The 19,999-nt window shown below is 44.2% G+C and overlaps 1 protein-coding gene across 1 annotated transcript; it reads left to right on the top strand.

The window, feature by feature from the left end:
• Positions 1-1,106: 1,106 nt before the first annotated feature.
• Positions 1,107-16,772, top strand: Eaf1 (ELL associated factor 1). Its single transcript, XM_027389521.1, has 6 exons — positions 1,107-1,482; positions 3,993-4,087; positions 6,511-6,647; positions 9,204-9,394; positions 11,389-11,622; positions 13,651-16,772. Exons 1-6 carry the CDS (start codon positions 1,122-1,124, stop codon positions 13,695-13,697), a joined length of 1,065 nt encoding a protein of 354 aa, XP_027245322.1. The 5' UTR covers positions 1,107-1,121; the 3' UTR covers positions 13,698-16,772.
• Positions 16,773-19,999: the final 3,227 nt, after the last annotated feature.

The raw sequence follows: 19,999 nt of genomic DNA, 5'->3' as shown, positions 1-19,999 counted from the left end.
TACTCAGGAAAAAAAGAAATTCTAGTTAGTGATTCTGTAATAGCCTGCCCACTCCCCTCCCCATCCTGTTTTTCTGTTAGCCAGGGTCTAGTTATGTAAAGTTAGCTTTGAATTTCCTCTGGAAGAAACCCAGGCTGTCCCTTGAACGTATATCCTCCTGCCTCAGCCTTCCAAGTGCTGTGACTGTGGCTATACCGACTCCCCGAGCTAGAGCTTCCTTTAGAACTTCTAGAGTTTGGGTTCTAAAATGGTCCAGGACTCTGGGGGAAGAGGTTCCTGACGAGCTCTTTAGGGCGCTGGGCTCAATTCACCAAACACTCACCAGATGCTGACTCTACCCAACACCCTGCGGGTGGCGGGAGAGGTCACAAAGACCAAGTCAGTCTACTGCACAAAGCTTACTGCATTCAGAGACCAGAACTCTCATTCAAGTAGCGGACTCCAATTCAAACCACATGAGTCAAGTATTACAGGAAATAGACGGTGCTGGGGCAAAGGCACGCTTCCACGAATCGATTGAGAAAATGTGAGGAGAAAATTCTCATCAACGTTCAATCAATGCCCGTGGAAAATGAGACTTCAAAACAACAACAGCAGCCTGAACTGAAAGCAGATAGACGATTGACAGACAAAAGAGGGACCACATTCGCTGGGACCGTAGCTTCATGGTTTTGGAGGCGATGGAGCTAACCCCGAGAGGCCGGAGTTTCTGATCGCACCCACAAAAGGCTACAGCACCAACCGAAGGAGGAGACGCCGGCCAAGAGCTGAAACCCTCACACCGCAACCATGGAGCGAAGCAGGGAGACCGAGTGACGGGTCGCTGAGTTCCCGAGATCCATCATCATCTCTCTCAGACCCGCAGGATAAACTGGACCGCTAGGGTCTCGGGCATGTCTAGGGCCGTGGATATCAACGCTCAGACTCGCATTCACTCAGTCCCCACGCTCGGGGCTCCCGGCTATCAGCTGACAGCGTTACCAGCAACGGATAGCTCAGGGCGCACTCACCTGTCTGTCAGGCCCTCGGGGGTACAATGTTCCAAATGAAGCGTAAAGACTAAACCAGATACTTACTGCCCGGGACTATCCATTTCAGTTCTCTTGGGGAACTCTCTCTCCATGGCACTTCCCCCGCTATTTCCGTTGGGGAACCGGAAGTCCCTCCCCAATGCCGGAAGCGCAGCGGCCTTCCTTCCTCAGAGTCTTTCTAGACGCGGTGGAGACTGGTTTCCGGCCCCGGGTGGGCGCGGACTTGGCTCAGTGCGCGCTCCCGAGCGGTGTCCCGGGAACGCGGTCCTCCGGGCCGCTTGCGCGGGGGGCCGGGACTGCGGCCGCGCGAGGAGAACGCCGATCCGGGTGCCAGGAAGGTGCAAGGCCATGAACGGCACGGCGAACCCGCTGCTGGATCGCGAGGAGCATTGCCTGCGTCTGGGGGAGAGCTTCGAGAAACGGCCACGGGCCTCCTTCCACACTATTCGCTGTGAGTGAGCGCTCCTCGGGGATCACTTCGGCCTCCATGGCCGCCACGTGCCATTCCCGAGTCCCTCCTGTCCAACCTCGGCTCTTCGAAGTGTCACTTTCCTTATCTCTCACCCGAGATCCCCTGGGACTTCGATCTGTTCTTTTATTTTCATATCGCTCCTCTCAAACCAAACCTCTGGTTGCTGCCACCTAACTATTCTTTTTCCTTGCAGTTCAGAAGGTCATGGGCCCTTTAATTAAAATCCCCCTTTCCAGCCCTTAATTAAGCCCCCTTTCCAAACTTTACCCCTTTGGAGCGAGGCCCCTTTCTTCTCCCTCGTGTCCCCTTTGTCGAATTATTCTATTCCATCAGGGTTCACACCCTGGAAAAGACTTCTCGTTTGCCACGAGCGTCATTTACAATGTCTCCTCCATTCTCTTCTTAGCTTTCCTTTCCCCTTAGGGCTCTTGGTCCCCCCACAGCTAGGGAATCTGCATTCTTTGTACCATCATTAAGGTTTTCTCTTCCTCTTTCTGTGCTTCTTTTGACACTGATTTTGTTGTTGTTGTTGTTTTGAGACAGTGTCTTCCTGCAGGCTATGCTGGCCTAGTACTCATATAGCTCAAGTCCACCCTGAACATGCTGCAGGCCTGCCCCAGTCTCTGTAGTGCTCAAATTATGGGCCTGATCCACCATACCTAGCTGACATTAATGTCTTTTGGTCTCTTTCACCACCTTGACTTGTGGGCCAACTCACTTGTGGGTGAAGAAAAAAATTAGTTTGTGAACCTGGCATAAGTTAAAGCTTGATCTATGTTTGGAAAACGAAGACAGCAGCTTAAGGAATGTGGGAATAGTCATTATGTTGGGCCTTTTTCTACATGATTATAGACTCTGAGTGGGGTACTTCCACTGTGTGCCCTGAGTAAAGATTTGGCTGACGGAGCACATCCCTCTGTGATTCACAGGCTTCTGGTTTCCGGTAGCATTAACACCAGCTAAGACATGCTTTGTCATGGGAGTAATAGATGTGACTCAACACATAGGAAGGAGGTGTGTTAGATATGAAAGTCCCATCTCTGTGTGGCCACTTGTCATTTCTGTGCTTCCCACTGACAGCAGCTCCAGATGTTTCAATGAGACAATATTGGGGAAATGATAAGACTATCATTTTTCCCCTACACTGAAGAGCAGTGTGGGTTTTAAGTGAGAGTCTGCACATGTGCACCTGGCCTGCAGTTTGAGGCAGGAGTGTGTTAATATGAGGTAAAACGGCTCTTTTGATTGTATAATTTGTAAGGATAAGCAGGGTAACTTTTGGAGTTTGCCCGTCTGCTTTGAACAGATCTTGAAGTGTCTTTTTCAAAATGAAAGAACTTAAGTGTGGTAGATTCTACCTTTGAACCTTTCTGTTCAACCTCACGTAGCCTCCTGTGTCTCATGTAGATTTATAGTCAGGATGTTTGCTCTGTTGCTTCTATGCACACAGTTCTAATAATTACCTTATTATGGATGGTAGATGTTAACTGTTATCTGTCACATAGAATAAGGAAATATCATTCATTAATAAAAGGGTGTAAGAGTTCCAGCTCCTTGTGCCAAAATATAGTATAGTTGAAGGCAACATAATTAGTGGCCTTCCTGAGTTGGTGATTACTGAATTGGATGAGGGTTTTTGGGGCTCATTGTACTTATTCTCTCTACTTTAGCATATATGAAGTTTTTTTTTGTTTTTTGGTTTTTTTGGTTTTGGTTTTTCGAGATAGGGTTTCTCTGTGTAGCTTTGGAGCCTACCCTGGCACTTGCTCTGGAGACCAGGCTGGCCTCGAACTCACAGAGATCCGCCTGCCTCCGCCTCCCAAGTGCTGGGATTAAAGGCTTGCACCACCAATGCCCGGCATATATGAAGTTTTGTATGATGAAGTTTTTTTTGTTTTTTGTTTTTTTTTCTTTGAATTTTAAATGATGGGCCTGGGGAGTTAGCTCAGTTTGTGAAATACTTGCCATGAAAGCATGAGTATATGATTTGGATTTCTAGAACCCACATAAAATTGCCACAGTGTGGTAGTAAACAGTTATAATCACAGTGCTAGGGATATTGAGACAGGAGGATCACTGGGGACTCACTGGCCCCCAGTGAGCTCCAGGTCAATGGGAGACCCTGTTTGAATAAACAAGACAAGCTAGGTAGTGGTGGCGCACCCCTTTAATCCCAGCACTCAGGAGACAGGCAGGCAGATCTCTGTGTGTTCAAGGCCAGCCTGATCTACAAAGTGAGTTTCAGGAGCCAGGACTACTCAGAGAAACCCTGTCTTGAAAAACAAACAAGCAGGCAAGCAAAAAACCTAACAGTATCTGAGAGAGTAATAAAGTGCTGCAGATATATGTACACATGGACCCGTGTACATACAGGGACACACATACAAGAAGAATCCTCAACCATCTTTATTTGTGTAATACTGAAATTAAAATGCCCAGGAAGTCCTTATTTTTAGTCATCCATTGGGAAAATTCTTTCTTTCTTTTAGATGACTTTAAGCCAGCATCGATAGATACTTCCTGTGAAGGGGAGCTCCAGGTTGGCAAAGGAGATGAAGTCACAATTACACTGCCACATATCCCTGTAAGTTGTTTCCATTGTGTAATGAATCCTTGTGTTTTATTTACAGTTTGAATTTCCTTTTATTTAATCTATTTTTATTTTTATTTTTTTTTTAAAGAGCCAACATAAGTAAATTAGGAATTTAGGGGTTGGGTGGGCAGTAACACATGTGTCATGGGGCTTGGTTTAAGGTAGTTCTTTGTCCTTGTTCCTGAGCTCCCCTCTCTCCAGTGTGCAGTACAGTAGGGAAGTTTCCATCTGGACAGCTGTGCCTCTGCTAGAGTTTATCCCAAGTTCTGGAGAGAAAGGCCCTGTGTGTCTTGTGTAGTCATAGCAACTTCTGAACACTGGGCAGTCAGAAGGCAGGTAGGAGCCAGAAGGACATGTTTATATATGGCAAGGCATCCAGTACAGGCTGATGGTCCCAGGCAGGAACAAAAGGTTTGGAATATTGCTAATTTAAGCATGAAGAACTCAGTTAAAAGCTGCACTAAGAGGGGCTGGAGAGATGGTGGCCCTTCCAAAAGTCCTTAGTTCAATTCCCAGCAACTGTGTGGTGGCTTACAACCGTTTCTAATGAGATTTGGTGCCCTCTTCTGGCATGCAGGCAGAACACTGTATACATAATAAATAAATCTAAAAAAAAAGCTTCACTAAGGACTTGGAAGAAAATATTTTGTAAAACTATCTTCAGGGCAGCATTTTGGGTCTGGGTCTGTAGCTTGCCTTGCATGCATGAGGTCCTAGGTTCATTCTCCAGTACAGCCAAAGGAAAAACAGAAAGAAAACCTTAACTCAGATTTGCATTAATAATACTTTGATCTGGAGAGATGGCTCAGTGAATGAATAAACTGCACAAATACGAGGACTGGAGTTTCAGTCCTCAGAACCCATGTAAAAAGCAGGACAGGCGTGGCAGCTGCCTGTGGTCCCACATTTAGAGAAGCGGGGACAAGGTATCTCTGGGGCAAGCTGGCTAACTAGACTTAGCTGGGTTCAGCAAGAGACCCTGCCTCCACAAAGAAAAATGGAGAGCAATTGAGGCGGATACCTGATGTTAGCAGCCTCGAAGTGCATGTATGCACACATGCACCTACACACATATGCCCGCACACAGGGAAAAAGCATACATGTAAGCACAACACACACACACACACACACACCCCAAGAAGCAAAAGGGTTAAAATAGAAGAGGTTCTTAGCACATTTCACAGCTTGGTCTTCATATGCAGTAAGCTCTGTGTAACTGGCGACAGAATGAAGAGTCTGGGAAGCAAGGCCTGCCAGCCTCTTAGCTGAGGAAAAATAGTCTGTTCATGCAGACACCTCTTTATTACATGTTACTTATGGCAGGTTACATCATCTCCCATTGGACCTTAGTTTCCCAAATGAAAAATGAAGGGGCCAGGTAAATGGTCCCTAAGCTACCTTTCAAACCTAAATTTTTACTTCAAAAATAAGGGGTTGAAGAGCCAAGCAATTTTTTTCCTAAGTAAGAAATTAAATCCTATATTTAACAAATATTAAATGAATGTTCAATGTACTAGCCCATTTCTAGGCTCTAAGGATTTAACCTTAAACAAGTACATTTCACAGCTTAGGGTCTAGAATTTAAATATGGGAACATATAATCATTGCTGGATATGATGCTTTCCTGTAATCCCTACATTTGAGAGGTAGAAGCAAGGTGATTGAGAGTAGAAGACCAGCCTGGGCTATGTGAGACCCTGTCTCAAAACCAAATCAAAACAAATACTTACTGTGGAAAGCTGGAGAAGAGTTTCCTAACTCATCTTTGGACTTAGCAGAAGGTAGAAAAATTTAGACAGGAATCAAAATATAGCAGGTAGGAGCCCAGTTAAGGCCCTGAGGCAAGAATAAGAGCTTCTTGTTTTCTGAAGACCACATAGCCACGGGATGGGTGGTGGAGACAGGGGCCACCTTAAAGATGTTATCCTTTGGCCCTAGAACAACATGGGAGCGGTTGAAAGGCTTGGGTAGATGACTAGCATGGGGTAGTTTCTGCTCACCAAGTTGGTGGTTTACCCATGGAGAATGCTATGTTGGTGGTCATTTGCATGATGGGGAAGCCCTGAACTCTTTATTTGGAAAGAAATACAGAGATTACTCATAGCGATAGCTTTCTGTAGTGTAGGGGAAAGTTGTTTTCAGTTTGTGTATCACTATTCTTTAAACCATTTCCCCTACACTGTTAAAAATGTGCCTAGTAATTTAAAAATTTAATTTAATTCGAGACTACCTAAAACCAGATGTTTGCTATGTTCTAACTGTTCCTTTCCTTGTGCTTTGAATGCCAGAAGAGTTACAACAGATTGGTCATTTGTTTTTGAGTAGCTCTGATGAAGGATGGATGAGGCAGTGTACTTTGTAGAGGTAGGCTGTTCATAACTGGTGTGTTTATACTTTGCTTTTGTGGCAAACAGGGGTCCACACCACCCATGACCGTGTTCAAAGGGAACAAACGGCCTTATCAGAAAGACTGTGTGCTCATTATCAATCATGACACTGGGGAGTATGTGCTGGAGAAGCTCAGCAGCAGCATTCAGGTCAAGAAGACGAGGTATGTCTGACTTCATGTTCTCCCTTCCTCTTGCACTGTGGGCGGGTACTCTCCTGAAGGATATTCTTAAATGTCTCTAAGTCTTTGTGGCATTTAGTCCAATTTTATAAAGGTGCAAACACCTGCTTGTTCATAGTGTCCCATCAGTAATGTTAGCCACTTCTGTCTCGGACAGAAATGTACATTTCCCTCAGTAAGTAATGCTTTTTTAAGAGCTAAAACATGAAGTCACTGGGGAAAACAAGGTATTTATTTATTTATTTATTTATTTATTTATTTTGTTTTATTTTATTTTATTTTTTGAGACAGGGTTTCTCTGTGGCTTTGGAGGCTGTCTTGGAACTAGCTCTTGTAGACCAGGCTGGTCTCGAACTCACAGAGATCCACCTGCCTCTGCCTCCCTAGTGCTGGGACTAAAGGCGTGCGCCACCAACACCCGGCAAAACAAGATGTTTATAATTAAGCCAATTTTGTGGATCTTATAATTGCTCTTATACTACCAAGTGAGGAATTTGATTTTTATGTATAGACTTAAAATTACAAAACAATTGCATAACTTTATTAGAGTGAATTACTGCTTATAAATTAGGATATACTTGAGGTGACTATACTATCAAATAAAACCTTGCTGAGTATGATGGGTCACACCTGTAAGCCTAGAATTTGAGAGTCGGAGGCAGCAGGATCAAGAATTCAAGGCCATCTGCAGCTATATAGTGAGTTTGAGGCTAGTCTTAGTTGCATAAGACCCTGTCTCAAAACAACAACAGGAACAAAAACGTCTTGCAAGATTGCTCAGTGGGTAAAGATGTTAGCCACCAACTCTGATGACCTGAGTTCAATCCTCAGGACCCACATGGTGTATAGCATAAATAAATAAAATACAATTTTAAAAAATTAAAAATAATAAAAATAAAATGTTTCCCTTTTTTTTAAATAGTGAACTTTCTTAATAGTTCATTTAACATTAGAGTTTATCTGAATGTCAATTCATTATATAAATACACTTTGATACAGTATTCATTGGTAAGATAGTGATTAAGGTTCTTGTGTTGGGGGGGGGGGGCAGTACTAGGCATCAGATCCAGAGCTTTGCACATGGTAGGTAAGTGCTTTTACCCCTGAGCTAAATCACAACTCTGCTAATTAAGTTTTAAGAGACTATTACAACCTGATGTCTGTTTATGCCTCCTTGAGCTATTTTTCTTCTTTTTCTCATTCATTGAGATTTTCATCGGCCAGTATGCTGGATGTTTTAGATTTGGTACCTAATTTTTAGAGTTTGAGGCAGGGGATGAGACTGGGGGTTACAGAAGCTGTGGTTTACATAATTTGACTGCTAGAGCTGAGACCCCACCTTAGGCGAAGTGTTTATAGTGCCTGCTTCTGTTCCATCCCTTTGTTCTGTATCAAGGCCTAAGGTAAACCTGACGCTCCTGTGATACCAGTGGTGCTCTATTCCCATTCTACTCTGTGATTTGGAAACCAGCAGCATACCTCTTGGGTACTTGTTATATATATTTGAAGAATATCAAGGCCTACTAGGTCAGAATCTGGAGAAACCTCCAGGGGATTTGTGCAGATCCTAATGCTAAGCACTAGCCTAGTCAGTTCATTTGCAGAAGAAACTATTATTCTTTTTTTAGTATACAGATACCTTTTATTGGTTATTGAACCATATATCTTTTTCCATCTTGTCATTTTTGAACATTTTTACTTATTTAGTTTTTATTCTTCTCATATAATACATCCCAACTGCAGCCTCCCCCCATCCACTGCTCTCCATTTCCCTTCAGAAAAGAGCAGACCTCCCGGTGATATCTACAGAACATAGTACAACAAGATGCAATAAGACTGGGAATAAACCCTCATTATCAAGGCTAGATGAGGCAACCCAGTAGGAAGAAAAAGATTACAAGAGTAGGCAAAAGAGTTGGAGACACCCTTACTCCCAATGGTAGGAATTCCCCATACATCTCAAGCTCCCACAAACAACTACAGCATGTATACAGAATAATAGGAGAAATTATTAATGAATAAAATTTTCTCAATTGGAAGTAGAACCCAGTAAATAATGTAAAAACTTACAAGCTGCCAGCATTTCAAAATCTAGTTTATTCAGAAACTTCTATATTTATTATTGCAACTGTATATTGAATTTAAGTCATATTGTGATATTTTCTTAGAAACACATTTAATCACATTGTGTCTGTGTTTTATCTCCTTGCTGAGGTTTTTGGATGTGGCACATCTATAATCTTAGATCTTGGGAGGCTGAGGCTGTCCCAGGGTACATAGCTAGACCCTGACTCAGAAAGGAAAAAAAAAAGTACACTCCTTGGAAATAGAGGGTCATTTCATTGTCTGTGTTGCTGATGCTTAGTAGATTCCTGGGATGCAGTAGACACATGGAGGTTGAGTGTGTTCTCATGGTGAAATTACGAAGATCAGATTTTTCAGTCACTTGGACAGTACACTGGGTTCAGCAGACACTGCCTGGGTGCTTGGTCATCTTGAGAAATACTGTTTTGCCTCTTGATTTAATGTCTATTTCAGAGCTGAGGGGAGCAGTAAAATCCAAGCCCGAATGGAACAGCAGCCCACTCGTCCCCCACAGCCATCACAGCCACCACCTCCTCCACCACCCATGCCATTCCGAGCCCCAACGAAGCCTCCAGCTGGACCCAAAACTTCTCCCTTGAAGGATAACCCCTCACCTGAGCCCCAGCTGGATGACATCAAAAGAGGTAGAGAGCTGGGCTGTCACATGGGGTCAGGCACTGGGTTCTCGGAAGCTCACAAAGCTCACTACCTTACAGACATGTCATCAGAGCTCCTGCTCTAGAGCTGCTGAGGGCTGACACTTTATCACGGATGTCACTTGACAAGAATGAGTCCAACTTGAGTGGGATTGTCTTGGCAGCATTCTTAGAGGCTTAGGGTTTAAATAAACATTACTATCAGCTGAAGCTTTACAGGGCTTTAGGCTCCCAGAAAAAATATCCTCGGTGTTTAGTTCACCTATTAATTAATGTATGCAAATATAAGGGCTTTATTAAGGGAACTCTAAAAATGCCAATGCTCTTTGCTGTCCCAGAGCATGTAATTCTGAAAGGCCCTGAGGCCAGAAGAGATGGAATCTGACACAGAAGGACTTAGACGTCTGACTTGAGCCTTTCCTTTGCAGACTTGAGACAAGCTTATCCTGGCTTTCATCCCACACAGTAGAGGGTGCTGGCCCTCCAGACTCTCAGGCATTATGGGGCTGATTATCATATTTCACATTTATAAGTTTTGTGGAACAAATGCAACCCCTAATACTAGAACACAGGAGGAGTTGAAGGCTTCCTGGGAGTTTGCCTTTTTTACCCTGTAAAAATAGTGCCTTCTCAAAGTCACCCTGAGTTTCACACAGCTGCTACATCTCTTGATTATTTTCCCGCTTGGATTCTAGAATGGAATAGGAATTAGGCCAAGAGTGGCCAGTTGTTGCCAGTTGCACTTAAAAGGAGTCATAGCCATGTATGGCCACAGTGATTTTTGGACAGAAAAAAAATCTGTCAGCTGTCTTCATGTATTTAGGGACAGTGGATTGGTTAGGGAAAACATGTTTTTCCACCTCTACTTTACATTCATGAAGAATGCAGAACCTGACAAGCATAGCCATGATCAAATGTGTGAGAGTCAAAAGAGATGACATCTCACCATTTGGCCTCCCTTGCCAGGGTTTTTCTTATAGGCTTTCATGGGAGTCAGAAAGGACTCAGGCTCACACAGGCTATTCAGCTGTCTTTTTTCCTTGGTGGCTTTGGAAATCCATTGACAACGACCTCACTACTGGTCAGCAGTTGTGTGTGTTCCTTGGTGGCTTTGGAAATCCATTGACAACGACCTCACTACTGGTCAGCAGTTGTGTGTGTTAATTGCCAACTTGGCAGGATCTGAAATCACCTAGGGATAAGCCTGTAGGCACTCCTCTGAGGAGCTATTTAGCCTGTGGGCATGGCTCTGATGGATTGTCTAGATTAGATTGAGGTAGGATGTCCCACACAAGTATGGAGTACCATTGGGTTTGGGTCATTGACCATATGAGGAGGAGAAAGTGAGCGAGCACAGACTTCTGTTGCTCTTTGCGAGTGGCTGCGGATACAGAGTGACTCAGTGCCTCAAGCTCCTGCACTGTGACTTCACTGATACACTCACTGTCCCTGGAACTGAGAGCTGTAATAAACCCTTGCTCAAGTCACAGCAACAGAAAGAGAAACTGAGACAGGAGGATCTAAAATTAGCCCTCAGACTTGCAGTTGCTTGATAAATATTTTTCTATTTTTTTCTCTTATTTGGGAATTTATACAGTAACTCCCATTTGTTTGCTTGTCTGTGTCAAGGTATCACTCTGTAGCCCAGGCTGGTCCTGAACTTAAGATCTTCCTAACTCCACTGCCCAAGGGCTGAGGTTATAGGTATGCACCACACCCAAATCAAGAGTCTTTATTTGAGGAAATAATAACCCTGATGTGTCTTACGCAGAAGAGTCATTCTGAAACATTGAGTGTTCCCATCAGCCCCAAGACAAAGTAGGTATCTTTGTCAGTTTGGGGGTTCATTGTGTTACACTCAAGAAACAGAGAAGATTGAAGTCTCCCTCACTGCGGTTGGTTTTGTCAGCTTCTGTTCATAGATGCTTCCTCTCATCTCAGAGTGGTGACTGTGCTGGTTATACCCTGTCATATCATTACAGAACTGAGGGCTGAGGTCGACATTATTGAGCAGATGAGCAGCAGCAGTGGGAGCAGCTCCTCCGACTCTGAGAGCTCCTCCGCAAGTGATGATGACAGCTCCAGCAGCGGAGGAGAGGACAATGGCCCAGCCTCTCCTCCCCAGCCTTCACACCAACAGTCCTTCAACAGCAGGCCTGCAGTGGCCAATGGAACCAGCCGGCCCCAAGGAAGCTCTCAGCTCATGAATACACTCAGTAAGTGTGTCCTCTTTTAGTAGCTGAGACGGGGAAGGCCATATACAGCTTATGTTGCCTTGTGCTGGAACCTATAAACTACAGGCATTTAGGGCACAAGAAAGGGTCTTGACAAGGACAAATTGGGGAGACCCCAAACTCAGTCTTTTCTTTTTTTTTTCTCCCTTTACTTGTGGCTATGACTTTTGCAAAATGCTAAAACTTGATTGTAGACCTTTTTGGTTTTCCATACACCAGGTTTAAGACATAGCCTGCCTATAGCTGGCTTTTAAAAGTTAACGTATTACCTCTATTTGGACACCTCCTAGCTTTTGGCAAGAGAAAAGACAAGATGTTGTCATGTTTGGGTAGCTTTTCCTACAGTTGATAAGGTAACACAGAGGAAAGCCAGAACAAAATTGGTTTTGTTTCAGAGTGGGGTGATTTCTGTGCTTGTACTCGGCCCCCGTCCCCCGTCCCCGTCCCCCGTCCCCGTCCCCCGTCCCAACCTTGCATGGTGAATGGTCTCTTTCCTAGTCATCTTTCTTTGAGGAAATGGAAGACCTGGCAGCGGAAGTGGGATGCAGACCTGCTTAGCCCTCCAATGTGGTCCAAGCAGACATTATTGGTCTCAATGCTATGGACATTCCAGCCTGGGTAGTTCATTTTTGCAGGGCTGTGTAGTGCCTTGTTGGGTGTATAGCAGCATTTCTGACCTCCACCCACTTGTGCCATCCCCTCCACCCCAACCAAAGCACCTCAGCATTTTGCCTGCTGTGCCCTGTCATCTGTATAAGTTGAGGTCCAGGGAAGAATTCTGTTCTCACACAGTCAGAAAAGGAAGTCCTTAGGGACTGGGCTGGGTCCTCTAAAAGGGTTGCAGGGACAGAGAACAGCTGGTCTACATGTAAGAAATATGGATTTTCGCTGTCATACAACTGCTATCAACTGAGCTTCTTTTATACACATTCTAATAATCTGGAGCTTTCTATTAAAGTAATCCTGGAGAGGGGTGCGCAGAGGAGACTTACCATGCTATAAGTGTAAACCGCACTCAGTTTCCATAATGGAAACTTTTTGTTTACTTAGTTTTTGTAAGCGGGGGAGTTATGGGGGTTGAGTTTGTGACCTTCCTGCCTCAGCCTCCTTAGTGCTGGAGTTATAGGCATGAGCCACCACACCTGACTATTTAATTTTTTCTAAAACAGTTTCATGAAGCTGCAGAGATGGCTTAGGGGTTAAGAGCACTTGTTCTTGCAGATGACCTGAGTTCGATTCCTAGCACACATGTGGCAGCTCACAACCACCTATATAACTCCAGTTCCAGGGGATCCAGTGCCCTCTTCTGACCTCCAAGGGTACCAGGCACCCACGTGGTCTATAAACATGCATGTAGACCAAACACTCATATACATAAAATAAATAATTTTGAAGCGATTTAATGTGAACGAGTCTGCCAAATGCTGTATGCTATTTCTGTTTTCTTAGCACATTTAAAACTGTCTTGCTGCTCCTCTTCAGTGGTAATAAGCAGCATCAAATTATGCTTTGTACATGCTAAAAGTAGTGGTTTTTTTTTTTTTTTCAGAATGTCGAATGCACCAGCCTTTTCAGTAAGGCAGATTGGTTTTCCTGCCTAATAAGTTGTATTAGCAAAGTTTTTCTGGTTTTTATTTTGTTTTTAAAATTTTAAATTAGATTTATTCTTTTTATTTTGTGTATGTTGCCTGTATGTGTTATGCCTCATGCATATTTGATGCCTAAGGAGGTCAGAGAGGGCATCAGATCCCCTGGAACTGAAGTTATAGGTGGTTGTGAGTTACCTGGGTCCTTTGCAAGAGCAACAAGTACTCTTAACTGCTGAACCCTCTCTCCAGCCCTGATTAGGGAGCTTTTAGTGTGGTGTGGTAAGTGAGCAGCCAGCCAAAGAATTTCAAGGAAGTCTTGATGTTTTAAGTGAAGGCAGAGTATAAGCATTAGAGTACAGAGAGATGTACTGTAGGTGCATTAACTGTTGTGCTCTCACCTTCACTTTGTTTTCTTTTGTAGGAAATGATTTGCAGTTAAGTGAGTCTGGCAGTGACAGTGATGACTAGCACCAGGCTTTTGAAATCGTCTTTCTGGTACACAGACATGCTGCAAGACTCAGCTACTTCTGTCGGGATTCCACACCACAGGAGGATGTTGCGAAGCAGAGCCTGTAGGAGGAGTTAAGGCCTGGAAGCATGCAGATACTCAGTCTTTAACTTGGTGGTGGTGGGTGATTTTCTCACATAATTCTTCAACAATCTCTTGTTTCAGAGTTTAAGTAGCTCTATAGGAGAACTAACGGAATTCTGTTTCCACATGGTTAACATTAGTAATGAAAAACTGACCAATGCACCCTGGTCTAGGGCATTCAAAGCCCATGTCTTCACCCGGCCAGTAATTCAGCAGTCATCGGTTTGGTCTGGTGATCTGTACCAGTAAAATAAAAGTCTTTGAGGGTTATGGAAAGAAAGGAGATCCTCAGACTGTGTCATAGAAATACGTTAAGACCACTTTACACCGTTGACATGAAGTTGTAAGGAAGTTCTGTTCTGATCCCAAGTTGACAAGGCTGTAGAAGAAGTAGACCTTGGCAGAGTCTTTGGGTTGATTAATGTGTGTGTGTGGGTGTGTGGGTGTGTGTGTGAGTGTGTGTACTGAAAATCCAGTAGCTTAGCTCAGTGCAGCTAGGAAAGGGAAGCAAACAGCAGGGAATGGCCAGTCACCTGTCCCTGGTGCAAGCTTGCTCACTACTTCTTTGAATTACATTTGCTGGCATCAGGTTTTTCTGCATGGAACTTTCTGTCAGATTCCAAAAGACAAAAGCATTGCTGGTGTTCAACTTGGATTCAGACTCAGGCGATTCCTTTGTATGTGAGGCAGGTTAAAGCAGCAGCTGCCATGCTGACTGACACACATCCTCAGCTTATGTGAGGCTTTTGGGTTCATGTGGATCCATCCCTAGGTGTTCTTCATTCCATGGATGTTAGCAGAGGTTAGGAGTCAAAGGGGGATGCAGTGAAGAAACGTCTGAGCAGATGCACCAGGAGAAAGCCTTCACAGACAAAAGTGAATCCAGAATGGAGTTCTGCAGTGTGGACTCTGTTTATGCTTTTGTGTCACTGTTTGTGCCTGACTACCAGACTGATTGGTATGTTTATAGAGGAGAATCACACGTTTGCCTTTTGTAGTGTGCCATTTCCGAATGACTGTTCTTGCTGGAATATGGTCACTAGTCAATGTTCTACATTGAGGAAGTGTGTGGTGACTTGTACATCACTGCCCGTCTCTGTAGTTAGAATGAATATATCCTAGGAACTTCCTGTCTTTGCTTTAAGACATTAATAATGCTTTTCTTTTCTTGGATTCCTTCGCTCACATACCCCTTTCTCCTGAGCTAGTGGAGGGAGGTGGTGTGGACCTAGAAAGGAAATGGATGGCCCATGGTGGGGGCTTAGGTTAGAGTTGTATCATATAGGCCAACTATTTGATCCACACAGAGATCAAAGTGAGCCGAGACTGGGCAGAAGCCACTGCCCAGCAGCACATCTCCACCACTCTGCCTAAGTGTAGGTGCAGAGTGTGCACTGGGACCTTATTCTGGGGTCTTAGCCCATTGGGGATCTCCAGTGGCAGATGGGAAACCTCTATAGCAAACTGATAATTGCTTTATAATTCTTTGGTAATGACAGCTCAGGGAAGATGAACGTCATGATTGAGTGACTTGAATTGTCACTGGATGTGGGAATTGAATTGTCTTACTGCTCTTAACCTGCTCTCACTGGGGCAGGTTCCAGGAACTTGAACTAAAAATGCCTATTCAAGTCTCCCTTTGCCCCACTTCAAAAGCCTTGGTTTGTGTATACACAGAACTGTGGTGTTGGCATGCTGGTCAGTGACTGTTTCTATAGGAAGTATTTGCATGTGGCACTGGGCTTGGTAGGTAAGTTGAGCCTTCTGAGCCCCAGACTCCCCGGTCACCTGGCCTACCCAGCACCACATTTTTTGTTGGCTCCAGGTTTTGCTCTCTGCACAAATCCTTCAGTGGTCCTATCTCCTTTCCCTACCACAGTAAGAAAGCCATTTTTGAAAATCCAGAATGTAGCCTCCTGTATCATGATGACAATGATGACTTCTCAGGGGTATCCTTGTGCCAACCAAGTGACTTCCTTTGTCTCTGTGCCTTTGCTGTCCCCTCTTCTGCACCTACTCAACCTTCTCTAGAGAGTCTCAGGCACCATCTTCACCATCTTCATTTCTTTCAACCTTGGGGTATGCCCTGGTGTGCATACAAACTGCCTTTCTCCTACCTGATTTCTGGTTGGTATGAGTACCTCAAAAGCAGGGACTGTCATCACAGAACTAGATATGCACATGCTCCTAGCCTGGTGGGGAGGAGACTGAGACAACTCACTAGTTAAAGACTGAGAATAAACATAGGGGAAACATTCCAGGCACTGAGACAATGCTGAAACTACCCAGGAAAGTCCCTACTGAATTCTTAAATTACCTTTTATTTGCTCTATGCAATGTTGACTGTTTGGGTAAGGTGGGAAAACTAGTTCTACAGAGAAGCCATGGCAATCCTTTGAAAAATGGGAAAATGCAATACACATAAACTAGAGATTTGTAATAATGCCACTGGTTAATCTATTTCTGTAGCAGAATAATTTTCTCTATGGTGGTGTGCTGCAGTAATAGGGAAACTTGAAAATTCCAAAGTCCTTCCTTCCCTTTTTTAAAGTGTGTGTGTGTGTGTGTGTGTGTGTGTGTGTGTGTGTGTGTGTGTGTGTGTGTGATATTTATTACATTATTTTGAAAGAGGATTATTTGTCTATTTGTAGATTATATATTAAGAACAGCCAAAGTGGATCTTTCTACTTGGCAAGGAACGTACACTTTCTAAGACTCAGGCCTTAACCAGTAGCTTGGAAGACCAACTCAAGTGCTAGGAAATGTGTATTTTTGTTGCCTCTGTTACTTCAGTCTTAGAGTCCTTGTCTCCTTTAATAATATTTAAAATCTTGTGCCTAAAAATTCATTTTGCTTAATTCTGATGTAGACATGCATGTTTACATTTATATTTGCTGTATAGTCTCTTTCAAGATAAATACATTTAAATAAAAATGAAGTTCAGCAATATATTTAATGTCTTCGGTTGTTTTGTTTTTTTTTTTAAACTGAAAATCTGTGTAAAATAGGGCTTTTTAAGAATTCTTTAGGCCGGGCGGTGGTAGCACACACCTTTAATATAAGCGCTTGGGAGGCAGAGGCAGGCAGAGAGCTCTGTGAGTTTGAGACCAGCCTGGTTTACAAGAGCTAGTTCCAGGACAGCCTCCAAAGCCACAGAGAAACCCTATCTCAATCCTGAGTGAGGTAACCCAGTCACAAAAAGGCAAACTTGGTATATACTCACTCTTATTTGGATTTTAGACATGGATCAGGGGATTGCCAGCCTTCAATCCATACCAGCCAGAGAGGCTGGAAAACAGGGCGGACCCTAAGAGAGACATGCATGGTCCCCCGGGGAAGGGGACAGGATCTCCTGAGCGGATTAGGAGCATGGTAGGAGGAGAGAGGGAGCTGGGAGAAAGAGAGGGGATGAAGAGGGGAGAGGAGGACATGAGGGAGCAGGAAGGTTGAATCGGGAAGAATAGAGGAGAGCAGGATGAAAGATACCATAATAGAGGGAGCCATTATAGGTTTGATGAGAGATCTGGCACTAGGGAGATTTCCAGAGATCTACAAGGATGACACCAACTGGCAATCTAAGCAATAGTGGAGAGACTATCTTAAATGCACTTCACTGATAATGAGATTGATGACTACCTTATATGCCACCCTAGAGCCTTCATCCAGAGATTGATGTAAGCAGAGGCAGACATCCACAGCTAAACACTGAACTGAATTCCTGCAACCCAGTTACAAAGAGGGAGGAGTGATAAGCAAGGGATCAAGACCAGGCTGGTGAAATCCACAGAAACAGCTGACCTGAACATGGGGGAGCTCATAGACCCCAGACTGATGGCTGGGAGGCCAGCATGGGACTGATCCAGACCCCCTAAACGTGGGTGTCAGTGAGGAAGCCTTGGCAATCTATGGAGCCTCTGGTAGTAGATCAGTATTTGTCCCTGGCATATGAATGGACTTTGGGAGCCCATTCCATGTGGAGGGATGCTCTCTCAGCCTGGACACATGGGGAAGGACCTAGGCCCTGTCCTGGATGATATGATAGATTTTGGGGATCCCCCATGGAGAGCCTCACCCTACGTGGGGAGCAGAGGGGGAATGGGGTAGGAGCTTGGTGGGGGAGTAGGGAAGTAGGGGAGGGAGAGGGCCTGGGATTGACAGGTGAAGCAGGCTTGTTTCTAATTTAAATAAAAATAAATTTAAAACAATTAAAAAAAAAGAATCCTTTAGGCTGGGTGGCTGTATTTGCTGTTTTAACTAAATATCTGTGTAAAATAGAGTTTTGTTTTTTTTTTTTTTAATCTGAGTTTGGTTTATTTTGATTTACAGTTATATCCATTTTCCTACAAATATTCTTTTTTATTTAAATTCTTTAATTACTATTCATATTTACATATCCACCCCCCATTCCCTCGTCCTCCCATCCTCCCATGTTCCCTACCAACCCTCCCACAACCTATCCCCAAGCTCCTCCCCAGGGACAGTGAGGCCCTCCACCAGGGACCTTCAAAGTCTGTCATATCGTTTGGGGGAGGGCCTAGGCCCTCCTTGCTGTATCTGGGCTGCAGTAGTATCCCTCCATAGGGAATGGGCTCCCAAAGTCTATTTGTGCTCTAGGGATAAAGACTGGCTACACTCTTAGAGGTCCCATAGACTGTCTTGGCCTCCAGAGAGTTTGGTTCGGTTCAATGCTGTTTCCCCAGCTTTATGACTAGGGTCTCCATGCTCTCATTAGGTCAGGTCAACTGTTTCTGCAGGTTTCTGCAGCACTGTCTTGACTTCTTTGTTCATCCCTCCTCCCTTTCCACAATTGAATTCCAGGGGTATGGTTCAGTGCTTAGCTGTGGGTGCCTGTTTTGCTTCAAACAGCTACTGGATGAAGGCTCTAGAAATGGAAACCGAGGTAGACACCAATCTCATTATAGGGGAAGGGCATCAATGGCATTTTCTTTACCACTGCTTTGATTCTTAGTTGGGGGTCATCCCTGTGGATCCCCTAACATTTCCCCTGTGCCAGACCTCTCTCCATACCTGTACTGTCTCCCTCCATCAAGGCATCTCCTTTCTTGCCCTCCTCTATTCCTCTCCTCTCTCAGGCCTCTTGTTCTCCTCCTCCCCTTCTTCCCTTCCCATCTCCTTCCTCTCCACCCTCTCTCCGTGCTCCCACTTTGTTCAGGGGTTCTTGTCCCCCTCCCTTTCTTCAAGGTACTATGCAATCTTCTCTTGGGGGTCCTCGTTTCCTAGCTCCTCTGGCAGTGTGGATTATAGACTGGTAATCCTTTGCTCTATGTCTAAAAATCATATATGAGTGAGTACATACCATGTTTATCTTTTTGTGATTGGGTTATTTCACTCAGGATGGTTTCTTCTAGTTCCATCCATTTGCCTGTGAATTTCAAGATTCCATTGTTTTTTTCTGCTGAGTAGTACTCCATTGTGTAAATATACCACATTTTCTCTATCCATTCTTCAGTTGAGGGGCATCTAGGTTGCTTCCAGGTTCTGGCTATTACAAATAATGCTGCTATGAACATAGTTGAACATATGTCCTTATTGTGTGAATGTGCATTCTTTGGGTATATGCCCAAGAGAGGAATTGCTGGATCTTGTGGTAGCACAGACATTGAGATCAACAATTAATAAATGGGACCTCCTGAAACTGAGAAGCTTCTGTAAGGCAAAGGACACAGTCAACAAGACAAAATGCCAGCCCACAAAATGAGAAAAGATCTTCACCAACCCCATATCCCACAGAGGGCTGATCTCCAAAATTTACAATGAACTCAAGAAGCTAGCACCAAAACACTAAACAATGCAATTAAAAAGTGGAGTGCAGAACTAAATAGAGAATTCTCACCAGAGGAATCTAAAATGGATGAAAGATACTTGAGAAAATGCTCAACATCCTTAGCCATCAGGGAAATGCAGCTCAAAACTACTCTGAGATACCGTCTTACTCCTATCAGAGTGGCTAAAATCAATAACACCAGTGACAGTCTATGCTGGAGAGGATGTGGAGAAAGGGGAACACTCCTCTATTGCTGGTGGGAGTGCAAACTTGTCCAACCACTTTGGAAATCAGCATGGGCGTTTCTCAGGAAAATGGCAATCAGTCTACCTCAAAATAGAGCTTTTTAAGAATCCTCCTTTTGGGGGGGAGGTCTCAGTTTGGAGTTCTGGA

The sequence above is a fragment of the Cricetulus griseus genome, assembly GCF_003668045.3.
Source record: "Cricetulus griseus strain 17A/GY chromosome 1 unlocalized genomic scaffold, alternate assembly CriGri-PICRH-1.0 chr1_1, whole genome shotgun sequence".
Taxonomy (NCBI): Eukaryota; Metazoa; Chordata; class Mammalia; order Rodentia; family Cricetidae; genus Cricetulus; species Cricetulus griseus.
This window is presented reverse-complemented; position numbering and strand designations above follow the sequence as displayed.

What these genes read in the sequence shown, in the direction of transcription:
- Eaf1 (XM_027389521.1), top strand. Translation starts at nt 1,122, where the DNA reads ATGGCACTTCCCCCGCTATTTCCGTTGGGGAACCGGAAGTCCCTCCCC. An exon ending in CTCCTTCCACACTATTCGCT is followed by an intron (nt 1,483 to 3,992) that starts GTGAGTGAGCGC and finishes TCTTTCTTTTAG; the next exon opens with ATGACTTTAAGCCAGCATCG. An exon ending in ATTCAGGTCAAGAAGACGAG is followed by an intron (nt 6,648 to 9,203) that starts GTATGTCTGACT and finishes TGTCTATTTCAG; the next exon opens with AGCTGAGGGGAGCAGTAAAA.